Raw genomic sequence first — 23420 nt, forward strand, 5'->3', positions numbered from 1 at the left:
AAGGGGAAGCGGCGAGACTCGGGCTCCTCCCGTTCGGGGCTGAGGTGGCGGCGACGACAGCGCCAACGTCGCCGAGAGGAACCCGGGTGCATGGAGCCGGCGGCGGAGACTGGAAGCGGGAGCTCTGCGGAAGGGAGGACGACTCTTCCCCGCGGCGCCAAAGGCAGCGGTTTGTGGCCCCTGGAGGAAGGAGGGGAGCGGCTCGGCAGGATCAGCGCGCCGCGCGCTCCGGAGTTGTTTCAAGGGACTCCGGGGACCGGGCGCGAAAGGAGGAGACGCCGGATTGCGCAAAGGATTATCGAAAGGGGGGACCGCGAGTGAAAGAAGGGAATCCCCCCCTCACACACACTCCCCGTCGGCTCTCCTCTCTTCCACATCTCGAGTCCTTCTCCTCCTCGCTTTCTCCCTAGTTATTCTCCAGCATCATTGGCCCGGCCACCACCAGCAAGGGCGAGTAAATTAAAACGTGCTCAGCAAACTGCAAGAGAGATCAGAGGGACAGTGGAAACGCGAGTCGCGGAGGGGGGGCGCCTTGCGTGCGCGTGTAGGGGGGGGAGAGAGAGAGAGAGTCCTTCCCTCTCCTAATCTTTTCTCTCGCGCCCACTCTGGAGCTACTCTGCTTCTCTGGACCTTTCCAGAGACGCAGTCTCGAAGCAGAAGGCTGAAAAAAGGATTGCTCTCGCTTGTTTTGGTTTTTTGGTTTTTTCCTCATCTGTCTTCTCCTTCTCCGTTCTGCTCCTTCAGGGTCTGGGTTGGTTGGTTGGTTTCTTGCGAGACCGGCGAGGTTGGATTATTGGTGCGCGCTGCCCGCCTTGTGAGTAGTGTGTGTGCTTGGCAAGGAGGCGCGGTGGAGTTGGGAGGAAGAGATGTCTAAGATCGGAGGGAAAATTGTGCTTATCCTTAGCTTCGTGTTTCTGACGACTTGCCTCGATGCGGCGAAAGGGCTGCCCTTGAGGAAACAGCGCAACCACAGTCCGAAGGAAAGGAACTATAAGTTGGTAGAGGTGAGTGGAAGCAATGCATTGCCGCTTGGAGAGTAGGAGGGCCTTACTTAGATGACATTGTTACTCCAGCTTGACTCCGCTTCGTCTCTTGACAGCCAATAAACTCTGCGAGGTCCAGGGTCTTTAAACCCAGGTCAGTGCTGACTTTTGTTATCTGAAGGCAGGTAGTCACTAAAATGATAGAAGTGATACCCCCCCCCCGTTTATTGATCCAAATTACATTTGCACAACCAGTTTTGTACATTGTCCATATAGTCAACACTACACAGTTTAGTGTTCCGTTAACATTTTTTCCCGCCACAATCTCCGAAAGCTGGATAAGGTGATGGATTTTCTCACCCTCATCGTTTCTAGTAAAAGTGGGAGGTTTTCAAATCAGCAGTCACTACATAACCAAGCAAGCATGGAGCTGGAACATGGAGCAGCAGGTTGTGATCTTATGTGGTGTTTGAGACTCACAGGGCCACTGTACTTCTAACTTTAAGCATTTGCTCAAACCCAAAAGGCTGCTTCGGAATCTGGTCAGTTTTAAAAGTGAGAGCACACCAGCAAGTACAGCATTTCTTGAGAGCAATGTGGCAAAGCATTGTCTCTTAAATATAAATGTGAGCTTCAGTGTGAATTCCCAAAATTCAGCAGGGAGCACTTGGGTTAAAGTCCGGCTCTTACACAGATGGCCCCTTGCCTCTAGACAATAAGTTTCTATCTCCTCTAACTGTGTAAATAAATAGTACGAACTTTATGGCTTTGGGTGCAGCCTTCATCTCCATAGGCAGATGTCATTCTTGCTGATGGCCTTGGCTACATTCTGAAATAATTGATACCAGTTAGGTGAAGCTTTGGAGGTTGGGGTGGTTACTGTTTTTGCCATTCTGTTGAAAGCATCCTCTTGTTGCCCCAAGGATGGCATCAGCAGGATTATGCCCAGGAAATAATAACTGCATTCGTAATGTTTTTCTGGAACATCAGAGCCAGCTGAATCAGGACACTGGTCCATCTTGTCCAGCATCCTTGTCTCGTTCTGGTCAGCCAGATACTTATGGGAAGCCCCAAAACATGACCTGAGTGCAACAGTGCTCTTTCCCCACTTCTGATTCCCACTACTGGCTTTCAGATGCATATTGCTTCCAACCATGGAGATAAAACATTATGGAGGTGGAAACTTCTTTTTCTCCCTTTTGCAATTGCAGCTGAGTTGCATGGGTCATTTCACACATTACTCAGGGCAAACACAAATGCAGGATTGCCAAGGAGTGTGCACTCAAAAAAGGAGATGCAGCCATTCAAAGGCCCCTAATAAGCGTATCTGCCTGTTAGCACGTGTGTTTGCAATCACATGTCTGTTGACTTCATGGCGTACATCTTTGGATGTACTTAACACCAAGAACACTTTGTTTCAAGGGTAGCTGTTCCACACAATCCTCGCTCCTCAGTGGTTGTTGTCCCAGTAACACCCGAGCCTTGTTTTATACAACTGTAGCCTACGTTTCCTCCAAGGTGTCATAAGTGGTTCTCTGACCCACCATTCTAGGTTGTGGGATTACCTGGGAGCTCCTCTTTGCTTGTGTGTTGCTGGGTTTGATAGGGACATTACCATGGGAGATGAAGCCAGCAATCGGTCTAGCTTGGCATTTTCTGTTCTACAGCGAATGATAAAATTGCCTTTGGAAGGATCACATCGCATTTATACCCAGGGCAATTATGTCCACATATTGGCTCTGAATGTGGTGGTTATAGCCGCTGACATATACCTCTGCATATTGAATTTTTTGTTACGCCAATCATGCACATATCGCAACATCTTGTGGCAATTAATTCCATAGGTTCAGGGATTTTTTTTCTTTTTGACAGAGATCTTTTATGAGTTGTTCTAATCCGTTTATAGGCAGTCGGTGTCTGGATGTAGTTAGGATTGGTAGCTACATTTGTCATAGGAGTCTGTGTGAGAGAAAGAAAGCTACCTTGTATGTGCACACTAACGTATTTCATGAATAGTTTTTTTAATCTGTTAAATTTATACTCTGCTCTAGTAACAGGATGCTCTGTTTATTATTTTATTGCAAAGTATATATTATTCTTTTATACAATGGAATTGTCCTTATTCCCAATAGAATAGAGGAATGGGCTGTAGCTCTGCGGTAGAACATCTGCTTTTCTTGTAAGGTTCCCAGATTCAGTCCTTGACATTTCCAGGCGAATGTACTCTGTCAGTGTCCACAATATTGAGCTAGCTGGGCCAATGATCCGACTTGAAGTAAGGTAGTTTTGTATTTTTCCAAGTCAACTGTTTTTTTGTTTGGCTTTTTGCTCAGGCAGAGCAGGAATTGTAGAAGCAGTTGCAAAGCATGGAATGGCATTCAAGGGGTGGAAAGAAGAGAAATGTGAATTGTGTGTGCTTCACAACTGAAGAGTAAGCATAGAATCATAGAACGGTGGCGCCCTGAGGATCATGTAGTCTAACTCCCTGCAGTGCAGGAATATGCAGCTGTCCCATACAAGGACTAAACCTCCAACCTTGGTGTTCTCAGCACCAGGCTCTAACCAACAACTCAGGGCCATCTAAAAAGGAACCCCTTCCATTAAGTCCAGGGTCTAAATTTACTGTGTTTCTCAGCAGTTCACAATATACTCTGTCAGTCCAATTTGCCAACAGAAGAGTAAGGTGACATTCGGGGCACTTAGGAGTCTGATGCTACACGGAGTGTGGGGTTGTGAGTGTTCCACATTGGACCAAGGCCTCTTGAGCGTTGCATCGCCCATAGCGACTGGAAGTAACGCCAAACAGAATAACTTTGACAAAGGCATAAGACAAAGTAGATGTTTTACGAGGCTTCCCATCAGAGCCGCTGCTGGGACGCTTTCCTTTCAGCGTCATCCCTGCCCTGACTGTCCCTGTAAGGTTTATTTTCTCTTCAATTTTGTGGCCAGGGATGAAGGCAGGCGATTCCCTTCTCCGGAGCCCATCTGTCTCCTGCTGCTTATTCCTGACCTACGGGCGTCATTCTCTCCCTTCTTGACGTCTGTCCTTGTCTTGGCAGCAGATAATTGTCCTGTCACAGACAGTGGGTAAATGATGGCTCCAGGTGGGGGCAAGGGGGGGTGTGGTTTTGGAGGGGGGGCAGCTGCTCTTGTGCCTTGGCTGAGCATGGAGGAGGCTGGCTTTGCCTCTGTGTGAGGAATGTCTGCCCCACCCAGGGGGGAGTCGCTGTTTCTCTAGATGTGCTTTTTTACCTTTTCATTACTTCAGCAATTAAGTGCCCTGGCCCCCTGCTTTGTCCTTGGCTTGAGGTCGGGTTTGCAGGCACAAAACATGCACGGAAACAGCATCTGGCCGAAGAGGGCTTATTGTGCAAAGGAAGGTGCTTTATCCTTCGACAGCAAGCTTCTGTTTTGAGAAGTGCCAAATTATCTTAGTCAAAATGAGGGGAGGGGGGCTTTTGTGGTGGGGCAAGAAAGGTCTGAGACAGCGGGGAGCCGGCTGAGAGGAGATGGGATTCATTGGGATGGAGATACTTCATCCAGTTTCTCTGGACAAATAAGTCTGTTGACTTTTCTATCAGGGGAATCAAAGAGTTTCCCTCAGAGGCACATGTTTGAAGAGCTGATATATTCTTAACCCTTCCACACACCCTAGGCGGGCTGTTTTAGGTTGCAGTCTGGTGGAAGAAATGAATGAGAGGTCAAATGAAAACAAAGAGCTGATCTGAAGCAACAACAAAAAGTACTTTGCAGATTTTCTCGCCCACCTAAAGCCTCAGTAACTAGGAATCAAAGGAGAAATTCCTAAGATAAATGTGGGAGCAGTTTTAGAGACCTCCATCGACTGGGGCTGTTGTGACATCACAGAAGTGCAATTCTGACAGCAGCTCAGCACGATGTTCTCAACAAACCTTAAAATGTTCTGTTGACAGTCATGTTCCTTGGTTGGATGTTGCTTTCTTCTAGTCGCCTCCTGCTTCTGGCAAAAAACCCGGTTGCTTTTGACTTTTTTATTTTCTGATTTATAATCATCATGGAGGTGAAGTGTGGGAGACCAATTGCACTTGTTGAACTTCTGTCTTGCATGCAGTTGTCAAAGCCCCAGAGACCGCAGCAGGAAAAGTGATGGCAACCTAATTTAAAGGGGGAGGGGGGGGACAACAGATGTCAAAAGAGGAATTACTGTGGTTGAAATGTACTCCTGCACTTGTCTGTTCCAATGTGAAAGGTGCAGAGACCACTGTTTGTGACTGTGCCCTTTCCGGCTCCTCTTTGCTCATTCATTCACTCCTCCATGCATGTTCAATTCGGCACAGCAAACGTGGCTAAAAGGACCCTCGGCCCAGCTCATATTTTGCTAATTATCTCCAGCTGCTCTGCTGCCCTTATAGGCTGCTGGCCTAGGCAAGCATCCGTCTTGACCAACTGGTGGGGAGGAAGGGAGCAGGCGGGCTTTTGGGTGCTCTCCGGGCAACAGGCAGTGGCACATGGAGTGTCATAACCCAGAGGGCACCAGGTGCAGGCCTCTGTGTAACGTCTTTCCCAAGATAAGAGGCCGCACAGATGTCTTCAGCTCACATCTGCTTCTCGCTGCCTTCCCTCTCCTCCCCCTCCACCCCATTTGACAGAGTTGCGGCTGCATTGCTTGGCCAAGCCAGCTGCTCCTTAAATCTATCCTCTGTCAAATGAGACAGCTTAGCGACTTTCTCTCCCTGGATGTATAGATGGGGGAATCCCCTGGAGGTTTCTGCAAGGAACTTGACCCTCAGATATATGTCCTGCTTTTTCAACTCTGTTTGGAGCGCATAATTTGTGCTCCGCAGCTGTATTTCAATCCTGTTTGTATGACACGCCCCTTCTGGTTTTCTGTCCAGCAACTGTGCGCAGGTGGTGTAACTTACATTCTTCAGTTACTGGGGTGCACATGTACAGGAAATTGAGAGCACTTGATCTGCAGTTTCTAACCTTTGCAGCCGTAAAGGGCTTTCCCAGCTGAAGTTGTTGCAACACAGGGAAGGCAAAGGCTGCTTGATGATGTCTGTGAAACCTTTTTAATGCACGTTTTTGGGAAGCAACAATTTCTGCCCCTAGTGAGCATAGTAATGTTGAAAAATTCCAGAAATTTTGATGCTACAAGTCCCAGGGGCGTGGAAGCAGGAAAGGATGTGGGATTTCTCCAGGGAGGGTGGGGGAGAGAGACACTGGAATCAGGGAGAGGGGAGGAGACTGACAATATTGTACCCTTCAACAGGAAGCGGCCCAAATCCACAACACCATCTTCCAGGTCGGAATCCTGTGTGAGTCATGTAACTCATGTGAGATTGTGGACAATGGAAACTGCACGGGGGGGAGGCATGGCACACCAAAATGTGCATTGGGGGGCGCTGCACAAGATTGCTGACCCAAAAAACCCTTATTTGGGGCACAGTGCCAAAAAATGCAGACGTGAAAAAACATTTTTTGGGGGGCCTGAAATTGAGAAAGAGCGACACACCCAAAATGGCCTCTATTCTGGGGGGATGGGACAGGATGTCCTGTTTTGGGGGGGCAGTTGACAGGTATGCAATATGTCTCTCTAATAATATAATATACACTTCAGCAATGAAATTCTACTAATCATCAAACACAACAAGTATTATTTGAACTGCAGTTGGAGAAAATCAGCAATCCAAAAACAGCATGACATGTCAGCAACAAAAAGGGTGGCTCTCAGGAATATATCTACTTTAACCCAAGCAGAGTTTGTTGTGGTAGAATGCAAGAAGAACATTTGTTTTTGTCTGAAAGTATTAAGTTACGATAGGGCTGTGGATTACCAAACATTTAAACGCTCAAGGACCCCTACTGCCTTTCCTTCTCATCTAATTAAATCAGCAAAGACTTTTCAAGGCATCTGTGCATGCTCTGTTCCTGACTCACTCACTCAGTTTACTGTATTCAGTAAATTTATACCAGGTTTTATGAAAGTTGTTCACATTTCCAGGTCCTCTAGCTACACATGGAGAATACATAAGCTTCTCAGCCAGTGCCGTTCACCATTCCCTCAGAAACCACCAATTGGTTGACAGTGCAGTCAGTGGCATAGCGTGGGGGAGCAGGGAGGCCGTGGCCCCAGGCACAAAATTATGAGGGGGCACAACCAGGTGCCCCCACACAGGCACTGGCTTCCACGGGGATCCCCACCCTGGTGAAGGTGGCAGAGCGGCTCAGGCCCACAGTCAGCAGGTGCAGAGGAAGGGAGGTCAGCAAGGGGCAACCACAGCATGATCTCATCTCCGCTGGCATTGGTGGGGATTCACCTGCCAAGGGCCACACCAGTTGGTGGGCAAGCAGGTGGTGTAGTGCAGCCCTGTTTGGCTCTGGGGGGACGCAATGGTGGTGTCAGTGGCTTGCCTGCCCCGGGTGCCAGCAACACCTGCTACGCCACTGAGTGCAGCTGCCACCATCTAATTATTTCCACTCTCACAGCCACCAGCAGACAAATTATTAGCTCCTAAAAAAGCAGGAATTGCGACCTTCAAACAGATTAAGCAGTTGTTAGCAGTTCAGATATGATTTCCTCACCCTTAATTGCTGATATTTGCTCATGCACCTAATACTGGGAAGTCCACCAGTGATGAAAATAGGCATCCAAGTGTTCCACATTTCTTCCAGCTCAATACAATTCTCTCTTATTTGGGATGGCACTGAGCACATTGGCTTTTTACTCCAAACTAGCAAGTTTGTCAGCTGATATTTATTTGCTGAAGTCCTTCTTCCAAATTTATTTAATACTGTTGGTGTCCGGGTCCCTTGTATGAATTAGCAGACTATGCAACCAGTTTGTTCAAACACCCTTCAGCTTTCCTTTTATCTATTTATAAAAATGAATACTTCCTATTATCTGTCCCAAATTCTCCAACATTCCTCCCATCTTCCATGGGACTTGGTTATCTCCAATTAAAGGACTATAGGAAAGCTACAGAAGGATCTTCTGGGAATGGTGCTTCTCTTTACATGGAAGAAGGGCAGATTCATCCCCTGAATCCCTGTGGATGGCAGTGCAGGACCTCAGAAAATTAGTACTTAGAGTGTACTCTCTTATCACCCTGCTCATCAAAATGCCTAGGTAGACCTTGAAATGGAGAATCAAGGAAGCAGCCAAAGGAGGAAATGTTGCAACAAGGGGTACTTTAGTTATCCTCATAGATAAATGCATGTTCCAGTCACAACAAAGAGACAGCATTGGCAGATACCTAAATGACTCTGCCCTAGAACAGTTGGCTATAGAACCAAATAGAGGAAAGGTGACCTTCGACTTAGGTGACACCCAGGACTTGATACCGAGATGAAAGTGTTGTGGAACCTGGGTTAGCTGTTATACTTCCATTCCAACTGTAGGTGGCAGTGTGACCAGCTGAGGCAGTGAGTCTTGCTGCTGCTCTTGCTTTTTCTTTTTTTAAGCACTTTATTGAATAGTCACCATACGTTTAGGTTGAATACTGTATACAGGCACTTTGGAACGGTTCTATCAATAACATGTCAGTTCTTTGGAGAGAGCAGCTGCCTTGTGGGGCTCTGCATCCCGAACCAGCTAACTCTCCTGCTTCTGTGTCCCACTAACCACACAGGGGAAGGAGTCTATCTTCATGCTTTCTCCTACACTCTGGTGCAGATAACGTTGTTCACGTCACACTCCACAACCAGCTTTCCATCTTCTATTTTTCTTTTTATTGTGGTCTCTTTGCCATCCCATTTCTGCAACTGATTGAGCGACCCATTGTCTAATGTTAAAATACTCTTTACTTTCCTGTCATCTGCTGTGGTCTCATCAAACCGTTCCCCCAGTTTAAACTGCTCTCTGTTTTGATGGTTATAACATCTCCGTTGCAACTGATGATTGATTGCATTGGGCTTGGCAACACCAGCCACCTTCTGCTCTTGCTTGCACTAAAGCTGTTCCCCAGTTAAGCGACTGTGAACAAGGGAACACATTGCTATCAGATCAACATTCATGGTAGGCAGCTGCCAGTTTCAAGGAGGACAAGGCTATTGATGGCTAATACCCACAGTGGCTGTGCTCTACACCCACTGCTGGAGGCCAAATGCCTCTGAATGTTGGTTGCTGGAAACCACAGGGGGAGAGAGGGCTGTTGCACTCACGTCCTGCTTGCAGGCTTCCTGTCGGCATTTGGTTGGCCACTGTGAGAACAGGATGCTGAATTAGATGAGCCCTTGGCTTGACCCTGCAGGACTCGTCTTAGGTTCTCATGGTTTTAACCTGGGTCTCTCCAGTCCTAGTCTACTTCAACATCCAGTCTCTTTGGATACTCAGGACTTCTTTTCATGAAGCAATTCAGATACCAGTGGGCCAATCCTAAGTCTCTTTGCTAGGGAGTAAGTCTCATCAAACTCTGTGAGAGTTGATTTCCGAATACATACGTTTAAAGAAGATTGGAAAATGTTTATTGAAAAATAGTGGGAAATTGTGTACACTTGAAAACGTACACAACATTGGCAGCATTAAGATAAATTCAACAGTGTCAATAAGTTTTGATGGATGTAATAATGGAATACTGAATGGTTTAGTTTATGTAAGTATGCAGGGATTTACTGTATTTTTCGTCCTATAAGACGCACTTTCCCCCCTCCAAAAATGAAGGGAAAATGTGTGTGCGTCTTATGGGGCGAATGCAGGCTCCTTGGCTTCAGCAATAGCAACGCGAAGCCTCCGAAGCCTGCGCTCCGGAGGCTTTGCATTGCTTCCGCTGAAGCCAGGAGAGTCTGCTCTTTGAGGCTGGCGGTGGGGGAAAGCAGCGCCTCCTCCATCGCCAGCCCCAGAGGATGGGGGGCAGCGGAAAGGCGCGCGATGCCTTCCGGCTACTCTCCGACCCGGCTTTGAGGCTGGCGGTGGGGAAAGCAGCGCTTCCCCCATCGCCAGCCCCAGAGATTGTCCGCTGCTCCCAGAGCTGCGGGGGGGAAATCATATTTTTTCCCTTGATTTCCCCCCCTGAAAACTAGGTGCGTCCTATGGGCCGGTGCGTCCAATAGGGCGAAAAATATGGTATGTTATGCAAAATGAACCATGGAAAGAGAAGAAGGGAAGTCATTGATATTTTAAGGTTGTTTAAATGAATATTCTAAAATGTAGAACAGAAAATTTAATAAAAATTATAGAAAAAAAGAGAGAGTTGACTTTCGAATAAATAGGTGTAGCATTGTGCTACACAAACAAACTTACTATTCCATATTATTCTATTACGTTGTGAACCTCCTTGAGCATTTTTATTGGAAAGATAGGTTAGAAAAAGCTTTCGATAAACAAATATGTCACGGACTAAATGACCCTTGGGGTCCCTTCCAACTCTACAATTCTATGAAAATCCTACTTTCTATGAAATCCCACTTTATTTATCAAAGAATCCGGCTTCACCTTTCAAAACGTGGGGTTTTTTGTTGTGGACTTTGAAGTATGATGATGTAGAGAGGTTGGGGGGGGCGTTCTATTTGGTTAAGTAGCGCGAATAAATATTTGAATTTAGTCAATGTGCTTCTCAATTTCTGGCACACAAGGGACTCACTTCTAAGCGTCCTCTGTAGGTCTGGCTCCCCATGGGCCACGTTTAATCCTTCCCTTTTGCTGCTACTCTTGCAGTGAGCTTCCAGTAGATTTTTTCCACTGTGGTTTTAAGGCCACACGCCCCATCTCCAAAGTAGTTAGTGGATCATGCCACTGCTATATTTTAAGAAATAAAACCATGTTTTAGTCTGTTCGGATGGTGTAGATCAGAAGGTCTAGGGCGGAGAGTGTGAACAGAGCTCGTGGGGGCAGCATTTCCGCTCCTAAGGTCAGTGGAGGGCATGGAGCTGCCTCCTGGATCAAAACAATTAAAAGTAATATTGAGGCCTTTTGATGGCCAGTCACCGAAAGGTCTGTTCTCAGTGGTTGGTCAGAACTGTATTAATCCAGTTAAAAGCGAAAAGGGCATGGTGCCAACTTAGTGGTGACACACCAAGGACCTGCTTCTTATCTAGGGCTGGAGAGATTTTTGGTTTTATCAGGACTGATTGGAGCTGTAGTTCAGCAGCGTCTGCCAGGCACCATGGTGACTGCCACTGATTTAAATCAAATAGTAATAATAGTAATTTTATTTATTTCCTGCTCATCTGACTGGGTTGCCCCAGCCACTCTGGGAAACTTCCAACATAATCAAAGAACAGCAAACATTAAATATAAAAACAACTTCCCAATACAGGCCTGCCTTCAGATGTCTTTGAAAGTTGTGTAGTTCTTTACCTCCTTGACATCTGATGGGAGGGTGCTCCACAGGGCGGGTGCCACTATGGAGAAGGCCCTCTGCCTTGTTCCCTGTAACTTCACTTCTCGCAGTGAGGGGAACGTCAGAAGGCCCTCAGCGCTGGATCTCAGTGGGGGTGGAGAGGCTCCTTAAGAGTCAGTCATGTAGAGATTGTCTATCAAGTTATGAGGCAACCCTAATATGCTGGCAAGGGATTTGGGTGGCACTGTGGGTTAAACCACAGAGCCTAGGACTTGCCAATCAGTAGGTCGGCAGTTCGAATCACCGCGACGGGGTGAACTCCTGTTGCTCAGTCCCTGCTCCTGCCAACCTAGCAGTTCAAAAGCACGTCAAAGTGTAAGTAGATAAATAGGTACCACTCCAGCGGAAAGGTAAATGGCGTTTCCGTGTGTTGCTCTGGTTTGCCAGAAGCGGCTTCGTCATGCTGGGCACATGACCCGGAAGCTGTACGCTGGCTCCCTCGGCCAATCAAGCGAGATGAGCGCCGCAACCCCAGAGTCGGCCACGACTGGACCTAATGGTCAGGTGTCCCTTTATGTTTACCTAATATGCTGGCAAGTATCGTGAGGTGAATATGGAATCCCTCTGCAGAATGACCACTATTTCAGCCCTTTGTGACCATGACTTCAACCTGATCCATTATCGTCAGAAAACCCTTTCCTCCGAGACAAATTCTTTCCACCCCAGGATCATGTTCGTTCTCTTTTGTGATGCTCTTGCTCATCACAGGGAGTGGAATCAGAAGCTCTTGCACCAAAATGAACAGAATGGAACAATACGACTCCTTCCTGTTGTTTTCACACCTGAGAATCCAGCATGTCCTGAGGACCCCTTTTCTGCCCTCGCATGCCACATATCAAAGGGCTAAGGTCTGCAGCAGGTCGCTTCCTGTACCTGTGGAGCCTCCTTTCCATTTTAGAACCCTGAGTACGGAACCCGTGAGAGGTATTTGGGAATGGTGAACCCAGGAAGAGACAGCTGTCCCTTGCACAACAAAAATCCCATGTACAGACTGAATGCCTAAGTAGAGCTTACGTACATAGTACTTGACAAAGATTTGGTGTGACTGGTCTCTATTCCAAGGCTGTAGAAATGTTCACACAAGGAAGGAATATGCATTATTTCATGTGGTTTATATGCAGTCAGACCATCCTAATGTTGTGGGACTACAACTCCCTTCATCCCTAAGGGGTGGGAGTTGGGAGTCCAGCAACATCTGGAGTGCTAAAGGTTCACCATACCTGCAGCTGTGGCAAGGAGGTTATGCCAAAGATTTCACAAGAAAGGTGAAGGATTGCAGGAAGAGGCACAGAAGCATTTGGGCAGCGGGCAGTTGGCTTTCCAGGGAGCCAAAGTCCTTCAGAAGGCTGACGGGAGATGGATAAGGGAGCATCACAAGAAGAGATGTGTTGCTTTCATGGAAAAAATAGTGCTGCTATGATTCGTAAAGATGATGGTTCCTCTTACCAGGTATGAAGATAGCCATGTGTTGACGAGTAAGAATTGTTTTTAGGTGACCAAGCAAGGGTTCTGTTTCCTAAGAGTGTTGTTTCTACATGTTTTGTTTCTTCCAGGCTATTGGTGTGTCACAAACAATAGTTCAGTTGCATTAGGGACAATTTTTGAAAGCTAGCAGCATGTAGGTCTTTTTTCAAGGCTGCATTCTTCTTTGGGGGTTTTATGCATCTTAATACTACTTTTCATACATCTTTGTTTTAGCGGCTTTACAGCTCTTTAGTTTAATTGAAGCCCATGGATGTAACATGTCTCTCTCTCTCTCTCTCTCTCTCTCTCTCTCTCTCTCTCTCTCTCTCTCTCTCTCTCATATTCTCTTTGACCAACAGGACTGACTCAACCATTAGGCAGGGTGAGGCAGCTACATCAGGTGGCAGATGCCATAGATAGTAACAGCCGCTTGCCCACCCCTGTTCCTCCCTAAGCCACCTAAGGTATCCTGCTGCCTTCAGGTAGAGTGGAGGATGTTGTCCCACTGCCCATGTTGAAGTAAGGTTCAATTTGCCCAGCCCAGTTGGATTCTGTACGTTGGGCAGGAGGGGGCATCATCTTGTCCATCGCCTCAGGCAGCAAAATGTCTTGGACCAGTTAACTTAGTCAAAAATGGCAAATCTTGCAACTGTTCTCATCAGTTCTCAACTGTTCGTATTGCCCTGGGGTAAAGATCCAAGAGACAAGGCCCGATCCCAGCAGTCTAGTATGATCACACTTTCCTCAGCCTTGTATATGAAAGGGGGGAGGCGGATGTTACTGCAGCCCTTTTGTCACTGCTTAGCCCCACTCCTAAATAAAACAGCCGAGAGACCAACAATCTCCCCGCTGCTTTCTCTTCCTTTCACTGTGGGAGGGGAAGACAGGCTTCCGTCCTTTGATGTGTAGGCCTTGTAAATCCATTGATGATGCCTTGTGTGTGCGCTCATGTGAGTCAGGACCAGCCCCAGTTCCCTTTGAAGTGCTCCAACGACCAGGATGAAAGTGGGATGGAGGGGGAAGAGTCCTTCCCAAGCCATCAAGCCCTAATTGCAGGTAATAGTGCCCTTCCGTATCCCATATGGGGAGGCGAGCATCCCTGTTTCCCCTAATCTTGCAGTTACATTCTGGGCTCCTGCCGTGAAAGGAAGTAAGCACACAGGGAACAGGCTCAGAGAACTCGGCCAGCACGTTGGGAAATAGCTCCTGGCTGCAAGATGCACAAGGGAACAGTTGGAAGTTCCTTGGTGAAGAGTTTAAAGTACCTAGAGCACAGGAAGATCTTTTCTAGGGATTTGCTAGGCTGTTGCCAATTCATACATTTATTATTATTTTTTCAAAAATGAGGTTAGGATTGGGGGGGGTGTACCAGTGTGGCAATTTCATTATTATGGAAGGATGCAGAATGCATGAAAAGGAACGGCAGTTGGTTTGTGCAAACGGTGTGGCGGAGGAATATATTAGGGCCTTGGTTTCTTCGCCACTCTGAAACTTACAGCCATGTCAGCTTGCTCCATTATAGTGAAGGTTGCAATGTTTGGTACTTTTTAGATCAGAGTGAAGGTGACATGATAGAAGTCAGCAAACTAGTCAGAACATACAAACACAAGAATGTACCTTAGGCTCAGATCATGGAGTCAGTCTAGCTCTGTGCTGTTTACACTGGCTGGCAGCATCTCTCTAGGGTTCCAGTCTTTGCCAGTTCTGTCCAGATATGCTGAGTGCTATGGAGCATGTGTACCAGGTATGGGAGCAGGGGTTGGGGGGAATTAGCCCCTTTTTTGCCATACCATATTCTGGATGCAGATACAACTCCCCACTCCCCTGCTGCTGTTTCCTCCTTAGGAAAAGCCTACACGTAACTATAGCAAGGTATATAGCTTGTTATAGGCTGTTTTTGTCAAGGAAAATGGCACAAGGTAGGAAGTGTTAATCCTGCCCCCTACTTACTCTTACCGCCATGATGCTCAGGCCCCTTCAGCTGCTTATTGGCCTTGTTTTTCAAAGCTGGGCGATCCTGTCGTGAATTTCTAAAAAATAATAATTCTAGGTTAACTCCAATGCAAGTGTTTACATATGTTGAAAGAGGTTTATTAGTTGAAAGGCAATGCCAGAACCAATAATTGGCCAGTGTGGTGTAGTGGTTAAGAGCAGTGGACTTGTAATCTGGTGAACCGGGTTCGAATCCCCGCTCCTCCACATGCAGCTGCTGGGTGACCTTGGGCTAGTCCCACTTCTTTGAAGAGCCATGGAGGACTGATCAAAAACAAGGTGAGATGCACCAGCATAATTATCTGTAGGTGTTCAAAGTAAGCCCAAGGTATAGGAATGTGCATGCTTAAATATGGTGTGTTTGATATCTCAGACCAGTATTCTGGCCCATTCACAGCTCATTAATCCAATGGGGCAAGTTGCTGACATGCCTAGTGCCTACTCTTATCTTGCCCCTGGTGTGAGAAAAAGAAAGCAGCTAGATCTCAGTTTTCATGAGGCAATGGAGAGTGGTTCTGATGATGCTTCTATCGCTGCCTCTTGTTGCCAGATCTCTACTTCATCCGACACGGCTTCAATCAAAGAAGACGAAATGCCGCAGTCTAACAAGGTCCGGAACCTGAGGCGAAATGGACGGGCCATGCCACACAGGCAGAAACGCCGTTGGCCACTGCAACATCCTGCAAGGAACCAGTTGGCATCGCTCCAGCCAGGTGGCGCAACCCAGGAGGAGAGCACGCCCTTTGTGCTGGACTTGAAGAACCTGCCAGGCTTAGCCAACGTGGACCTGAATGCCCAAAATCCAAATATACAGGTAGGCCAATGGGCTTAGGGCTGTATTGATTAGACTCGGAACAAACAAACAAAAAAACAAAAAAAAACCAAAAAGTGGCACCATCTGTAGTTCACTTAGAACTGACCCGTGCTTTGGGGTAGTTGGTCTTGACTTGGACTCCTGGAGCATGGACAGAAGAGGGAGGGAGGGAGATTCCATAGTTGCAGAACAGTTGCCAAGAATGCCTTTCTGCATGCCCATGTCTCAGGGGTTTGATGCAAAAAAGACTAAAATCAAAAGAGGGGCCTTCAAACATGAGGATTATTGCATTAGTTTTCCTAGCTATAACGCTAGCACTTCTGTCCCAGTTTCTAACGCTTCTTTTGTACTGCGTTACCTGTTGCATTATGGAACGGTTGCCTTTCGATCGATATACTGCCATGTCACACTAAATTTCATTCACACCAGTGGGTGTGTTTTGGCAGAGCAACAAACACCATTGGTTTAACACAAAGAAAAACGACTTGTACTTGTTTTTGAAACGCAGGGCTTGTGCATAGAGAGTCCCAATAGCAGAGTTTAAATCTCATTGTAAGGCAGATTTAACTGAAGCATAGGAATAGGTTTTTTATCTTCTTTTTAACCAATCAATTAAATAATAATAATTACTATTATTTTATTTACACCCTGCCCATCTGGCTGGGTTTACCCAGCCACTCGGGCGGCTTACAGCATATCTAAAAACATAATAAAAACATCAAGTGTTTAAAACCTCCCAATACAGGACTGCCTTCAGATGTCTTCTAAAAGTTGCGTAATTCTTTATCTTACTGATATCTGAAAGGAGGGCATTCCACAAGGAGGGTGGCACTACTGAGAAGGCCCTCTGTCTGGTTCCCTGTAACTTCGCTTCTCGCAGTGAGGGAACCAGCAGAAGGCCCTCGGAGGAGGACCTCAATGTCCGGGCTGAGCGATGGGGGTGGAGATGCTCCTTCGGGCATCCCAGCTCCTTAAGGCAGCTGACCCCTCCTTTTTTTCCCAATAAAACAGACTGCAACATAAGTTTAAAAATGATTTACTTACAGTTACTAGGTCTCAAGACTTGCATTTTCCTTAGTAAAAATGATAAAATGCAGGTAAATATTCTTAGTTGAGAAATATACAGCAAGAGCAGCCTCAGATACATATATGTGACAGAGTAAAGTTGAGCCATACCCGTGCAGTGTGGCAGAGAGAAAAAGGAACAGGAAACAGGCCTTCATTCCTCCTTGGGGAAGACGGGATGTGCCATCATAGAGCCTACTCTAGTAATTTAGGACTCTGTGGTCCTTAACCCCTTCACACACTAAGTAGCATTGTTTGGTATGCCTGCAAATTTTCTACATAATCTCCATGAGCACGATATGCTTCTTTGTCTTGTTCAGTACTTTGCAAAGTCGCTAAGATCCTCTTGTAAAATGGTAACTTCATCTTGCACTGCAGCCCTAAGCACACTTACTTTTGATGTACACACTTACAGAGCTTAAGTGTGACTTACTTCTAAATAAGCATGCAGATACTCTTGCTTATGGTGGTAGAACTACTTCCACTTTGCCCTCCCCTGCCCTGTTAAATGGTCACAGACACTTGCGCCATGCAGTGCGTGACTTTTGAAAACAGCTTTCTTTAGTATCCTTAGTGGCTTATAATATGCACTTAAGCAGAAAAGCAGTTTTGCAAGCAGGGTTTGGGACATGACCTAACTGGATTGATAATGGGGCTCCATTAAGAATTATTGGACATTGAGTGAGTGTCTTGGTCAGCACTAAACTGAGAGAGAAGTGGTAAAAGCTTGAATGGGCAAATACATGAATGTAGGATGTACTGTTGCTCTTAAAAGAACCCCACAGTGCTTTAGTGGTGGTGCCCCATAAACCCTCTTACCCAGTGCCATTACTTGCAGGTGACCATTGAGGTTGTAGATGATCCTCAGGCTGAGATGGAGATGGACCTGCTGAAGGAAACTAGCAAAGACTGGTCTCTGACCTCCTCTGAGTGGCTGTCCCACAAAGACCTCTTCTGGCCACTTTTCTGGGAGTACACGGACCCCATGGAGGAAGTGGAGGAAGGGGACAATTTGGACATAAGAAGCAGGGGGGAAGAAGACGATGATGACGAAGAGGAGGAAGAAGACTACACTTCAGAGTATGATGAGGAAGAAACGGTGCTGAGTGGAGTAGGAGGTGACTGGGACCAGCAGTGGCCCCATCAGAAAAACTGGATCTTCAAAGAGAAGTATAATTACGGTGAGGCTCCCTTTCCTGCCCTTGGTAGGTCTACAGAGCTGCATTAACTCATTGACTGTTAAGGGGCAGGAGAGCATTTTCAGGAGAGAGCAAGAGGGTCTTTTCAGTTCATTATCTCCTCTGTTCCTCTCCAGTTAAGATGAGTGGTCCAGCTGATTTGTTATGGGGGAATCTGGGATGTATCCAACTGAAATGCCTGCATTATTCCAGCAATCCAATAAGCATCCTTCCATATTTGTGCTTTCTCTTCTGTACATATGCTTGAGAATTCCTAATTTAAATCCATTTGTGAAGTTGGTGGGCAAGGTCTGCTTTATGTGATACTAATTCGTTATGCAGACTGAGAGAGAGAGAGGAGGAAGATTTGCATGTCCCCTTTTTCCATTGTAGATACATCAATGTGACAATTGTGTATATTGGAAAAACACTTTTGCTCTGCCCTTCATATTGCATAATGTGTGTGCATTTTGCAACATGAAATGGAAAATATAACCTATGAAGTGACTGCAAATCAGGCCAAAAAGATTTTGAGCCGTTAGGTAGGGTAACCCTTGAAATTTTAGGCACTGCGTGGCCAAAATCAGATCAATGTGCAAAATTCTGGGAATCACAGCTTTCATTTAAAAGTGGGGTGGAGTGCCTGGCAGGAAAAGCAGGTGAGGTGGCACACGTGAGTCTCCTCTTCTGGATTGCTAGCTGCACAATATAGGTTTGGGTGAGAGATCTAGGCTGCTGGGTGATAGGGGAGAAATGTGTGTGAGAGAGACCTTTTTCTTACGTTCTCCAGACTATGAAGATGAAGAGGAGTGGAGCCCTTGGTCTCCGTGCACTGTAACCTGTGGCACTGGCAACCAGAAAAGAACCCGGTCTTGTGGCTATGCATGCACTGCGACGGAGTCGAGGACCTGTGACCTGCACCGCTGTCCTGGTATGCCTTTTCTCCTTCCACCCCTGCCTTGTTTTCTTGTCTGCCTCTTGTTGCCTCTTCAAAGCTCCTGCAGTTAACTGCAGCTTTCTCAGCTGTAAAGAGAGTGACCCCTCTATTTTGAGAGGATCCATTTTCAAACATCCCAAGAGGACAGGGGTGAGTTTCCAATAGGGATGCTTGTGGTCTGACTCTCTGGCAAAAGGTCATTTCCATTCTGACATCTCAGGTGCTAAGAACACCATTCTTCTCCTCGTGGTTGTATGTTCCATTTCTGCAATGATTTCCACTTGTGCAAAGGAGCGTCTTTTCCCTCTCCTTCCCTGCTCTGTGGCCTGTGCCTTAAATCTGCTCATGGGGTCCCTCCAGCCCTCTGGAGCAGATTGGGGGAGTGTGGGAAGAGGAGAGGGAAAGGATGTTTTGCTGCACAAATGGAAGGCGTTTCTCAAACAGGACAATTGTTGTATGCTCTCGTGTGCTGATAAAAGTGCTACGGTTGCCAGCATAAAATGGCTGCCATCGGCCGCAATAAAAGAGGTGAGGGTACTCTGTACTGGTGAGTACTGTTGCCAAAATCACTGGTTATGTGCAACCCTGTCTCTTATTTTACGTTGCTTGCACGAAATGCAAATGCTCCTGAAGAACTTTGTGAAAAGGGGTGTCCCTCTCCATGAGGAATTGGTTTCAGAGTAATGGTGGCTCTCCAAATATTGTTGGACTTCAGTTCCCATCAGCCCCAGCCAGCATTCGCAGTCAGGCATGATGGGAGTTGTTCAGCAATAACTGAAACGGCCAGAGGTTATCCATTCTTGCTTTCAGAAAACCATTTCCCCCCCCATCCTGATAATCAACTCAGTTACTCCTGTCTTTTCTCTGACACATTTGATATATAAAGGCCATCAACTGAAAGCCCACTCAGAGTGTTGTGGGTGAAAAGCAAACTTTGGGCCTCTGTGTGTCTATCTGTGTCACATTTTGGCCTGGGGGTTGTGAACAGGAAATATATACAGAGTTGGAGATTGAAGCCCAGCTCCTCTAACACCTTTGAAGTGGCATGTGGTTCCCCCCTGACCCTTTTGCTTCTGTGCTTCCCTCAAGGAGCAGATGGGGAGTTGTCTCTTGCCACAGAAGAGACACCATTTGAAGCTGAGAATGCCACAGAGATCCTAAACTCAGGTCAGTAAATTCCAGATGAGCACAGCTACGCTAAGAAATTGCACAAGCAACTGAGCGAGTGAGTTGATCATAATCTTAAGGTTGTCTCACTTTCTTATGCACACACCTGTATTCTCTCTCTCTCTCTCTCTCTCTCTCTCTCTCTCTCTCTCTCTCTCTCTCTCTCTGTCACACATGGCCTGCACTTTTGAAGTGTTCACTTGCTCCTGCCTAGGCAGAGGGGGCACCTTTCCCTTCCCAGGTTAAGGCCACATTTCGAAAGCACACTGCTTCTCTCCCTGGGCTGCCTTTTCCAAGCTCTGTGCTGCTCTGGATCGAAGAGGCAGAGCCATTAGAGAGACTGTGGACCTCTCATTTAAAGGATCTCTCTGGAATGAGGTCTGGGAGGTGGGTGGGGGAGGACATTGCTATGGGGAACCTTTTTCAGCCTGGGAAACGCATTGTCTCCTTCCAGGGGCTGTTTGCCGCTGCTGCACATGTCCCAAAGTAGAAGTTGGTGCTCATATTGCCAAATGTGGCCAGGGCAATGGATATGGCTCTTCCGTTTGTGCAGTAGGCTACATTCCAGAGGTTTATGCTCACCCCCACATTGCTCCATCCAAGCAAGAGGCATTGCCCCAATTCAGGGACAAATTCCCGTCAGGCAAAATCCCTCAAGTTGAGGGCACGTAGCGGGGGCCAGTGAGGCATGTGACTTGGGAAGAGTCCCAAGAGGACAGGGAAGCCTAGAATAGGGCTCCCCAACTTGGATCTCCAGATGTTTTTTTTGGACTACAATTCCCATCATCCCTGACCACTGCTCCTGGTAGCTAGGGATGATGGGAGCTGTAGTCCAACAGTAGCTGGAGCCCCACATTTGGGAAACTCTGGCCTAGAGGGTCACATTCAGCCGCTGGGCCTGTGATTCCCTGCTCCTGATTTAGTACCACCCAAGATAAGCTGTCAACGGCATGTTGTTTTGTCTGACGGCCATTTCTCTCTTCCCCCCGTACCCTTTCCTCAGATGTGGACAGCTGTGAGAAGTGGCTCAATTGCAAGAGCGACTTCCTCAACAAATACCTGAGCAAAGTGTTGTCGGACCTTCCCAGCTGCCCCTGCTCCTACCCGCTGGAAGCCGTCTACAGCGCCGTCAACCTGCGGGACGAGCGGCAGGGCAAGAGCTTCCGCTGGCGAGATGCCAGCGGGCCCAAGGAGCGGCTGGACATCTACAAGCCCACGGCCCGCTTCTGCCTGCGCTCCATGCTCTCCCTGGACAGCACCACGCTGGCTGCGCAGCACTGCTGCTACGACGAGAGCGCCAGGCTGATCACGCGGGGCAAGGGGGCTGGGGCCCCCAACCTCATCAGCACCGAGTTCTCCCCCGAGTTGCACTACAAGGTCGATATGCTGCCCTGGATCCTCTGCAAAGGGGACTGGAGCAGGTACCACGCCGTGCGGCCTCCAAATAACGGGCAGCGGTGTGCTGACAACCCCTCAGAGGAAGAATACCTCTCTCAGTTACAGGAGGCCAGGGAGTATTAACGCAGAAAAAAACCCCAAAAGACGTGGAGAGCAGGACATTTTTGGTCTCCCGCGCGACTAGGGACTATAACAGGGCCTCTTTTCTTCTCTCTCCTCCCCTCAGCTTTTATGTCAGCAAAGGCCTCCGCTTCAGAATGGCTACAGAGCCGCTGCTTGTTTTGCATTCCCTTGGTAACCAGGTAGTCTGTAGGAAACCTTAGTGTAAACTCTACAGTGGCTTCTGGCCTGTCTTCTACATAGTGGCCTCCAGTTTCCTTCCTGACTTCCTCGTTACCCAAAAGTTGCCACAATTGGCCCAAATGGGCTGTACCAGAAGGCTTGCTTTGGCCATCCTGAGGGATTGTAGGGATGGGAAGAGCCAGAGGGAAGGGGGGGGAGGTGTCTTTCAAAAGGCCCATTGTGACTCATTTTATACCGCACACAAGCTGTCGCACAAAGGCAGACTGGGAGATCTTATGGCCTAAAACTCTAATCAGGTGCTTGAAGGTTTTGCATAGAGTCTGTAAGCAGTCTCCAGGTGGATGACTCAATACACCTAAATTCTGTTTTTTAGCTAAAAGGGAAACTTGGTTGGACATATTGAGAGTGACAGATCTGGCTTCAAGCGTCTGTTGTCTTGATGTAGTCCTGGGGCAAGAGAAAGGATGACGGTCCACACAGTTTGGGAGAAACTGGGATGGCGGGGTGCTGGATTGTGCTTGCATGCTTTGGAATGTAAGTTCTGGGATGTATTGTGAAAACTCATTTCCTAAAGTGGATGAGAGGCAGACGAAGCCAACCTGCTTGCTGGGTTGATAGAACAATCTGGATCTCATTTCTACCCAGCAAGTCTGATAAGGAAGCAAGCAAATGTTTTAAAACTTATTCTTCTCTTCAGGCCAGAGGCAGGGCAGAAAACTAAGCCCAACACATTTATAAGACTCCAGGGGAGGAATTGAACATCTTGCCCTTCTGATCATTCTGCCAACACAAGCATTTCGGCTTGCAAGACGGGACAATCCTGAGCACAGTTCCCGGCGTCCCCCCCGCCCCCAAAAAACCCTGAACCAATTGGAGGGGCAGGGGGAGGAGAGTTGGGGGCAGGGTGAAGTCCTTGTTCAAGGCTTCTGCTGACAAGACTCAATAGCTGAATCCTAAGCCAGGTGTCATGGGAAAAGTTGCAGTTCTGAGCAACCTCAGTCAGTAGCATGGGAAAGAACAAAACCCATGTCCTCCAGCCAAACCATTTCAATTTCATATACAAGAGGTAGCCAACACGATTCTTTCCAGTTGTTGGACAGTTGTTGGACCTGCAACATCTGGAGCTCCAGGCAGCACAGCCAGTAGTCAGGGATGATGGAAGTTCAGCCACATCTAGCCACCCCTGATAGAGAACTTCATTCTGAGTTTTGGATCTGATGTTTGGCAGAAGATTGGTTGGAATAACCCAGTCATGGATTTCCCACATTGCTGTTTGGTTTCTCAACTTGTGAGGGAAAGATCCAACTTTCCAAATTTCATGTTTCTGTTTTGTTTTGGGATTTTAACTTTTGGTCTAGTTCCTTTATCATTGGCAGTAAAGGGACAGGTTTGCCTCTTGAGACAGTGGGTGACAGATGGGTTGTGAGTGAAGGGATTAGTCCTAGAGCTATTGGTGCTCTGGCTTTATAATAATAATAATAATAATAAATTTTATTTATATCCCGCCCTCCCCAGCCAAAGCTGGGCTCAGGGCGGCTAACAACAATAAAACAATACAAAAGTACAACACAAACAACACTCTAAAATCATTCATTATAAAATTAATTAAATTCAAGCCACTGGCCACCATTGGGCCAGAGCTCCGCGAAGATTGCCGAGGGAGGGAGTCAGGCTGTGCCCTGGCCAAAGGCCTGGCGGAACAGCTCTGTCTTGCAGGCCCTGCGGAAAGATGTCAAGTCCCGCAGGGCCCTAGTCTCTTAAATAAAGCAAGCCCACAATTCTGTGCAAAGTAGTTGTGCA

General features: G+C 47.3%; 1 protein-coding gene across 2 annotated transcripts; it reads left to right on the plus strand.

Annotated features, from left to right (window-relative positions):
* Positions 1 to 562: 562 nt before the first annotated feature.
* ISM2 (isthmin 2) lies at positions 563 to 22467 on the plus strand. 2 transcript variants are annotated; one of them, XM_053378328.1, is made up of 6 exons: positions 563 to 1004; positions 15309 to 15572; positions 17476 to 17818; positions 18606 to 18746; positions 19842 to 19919; positions 20923 to 22467. In XM_053378328.1, exons 1-6 carry the CDS (start codon positions 867 to 869, stop codon positions 21438 to 21440), a joined length of 1482 nt encoding a protein of 493 aa, XP_053234303.1. In that variant the 5' UTR covers positions 563 to 866; the 3' UTR covers positions 21441 to 22467. The 2 variants fall into 2 exon arrangements, with proteins under 2 accessions (XP_053234303.1, XP_053234314.1); XM_053378339.1 differs by lacking the exon at positions 563 to 1004 and adding an exon at positions 1011 to 1137.
* Positions 22468 to 23420: the final 953 nt, after the last annotated feature.

The sequence above is a fragment of the Podarcis raffonei genome, chromosome 1 (genome assembly GCF_027172205.1).
Source record: "Podarcis raffonei isolate rPodRaf1 chromosome 1, rPodRaf1.pri, whole genome shotgun sequence".
NCBI lineage: Eukaryota > Metazoa > Chordata > Lepidosauria > Squamata > Lacertidae > Podarcis > Podarcis raffonei.

What these genes read in the sequence shown, in the direction of transcription:
- ISM2 (XM_053378328.1), top strand. Translation starts at nt 867, where the DNA reads ATGTCTAAGATCGGAGGGAAAATTGTGCTTATCCTTAGCTTCGTGTTT. An exon ending in GGAACTATAAGTTGGTAGAG is followed by an intron (nt 1,005 to 15,308) that starts GTGAGTGGAAGC and finishes TCTTGTTGCCAG; the next exon opens with ATCTCTACTTCATCCGACAC. An exon ending in CAAAGAGAAGTATAATTACG is followed by an intron (nt 17,819 to 18,605) that starts GTGAGGCTCCCT and finishes TACGTTCTCCAG; the next exon opens with ACTATGAAGATGAAGAGGAG.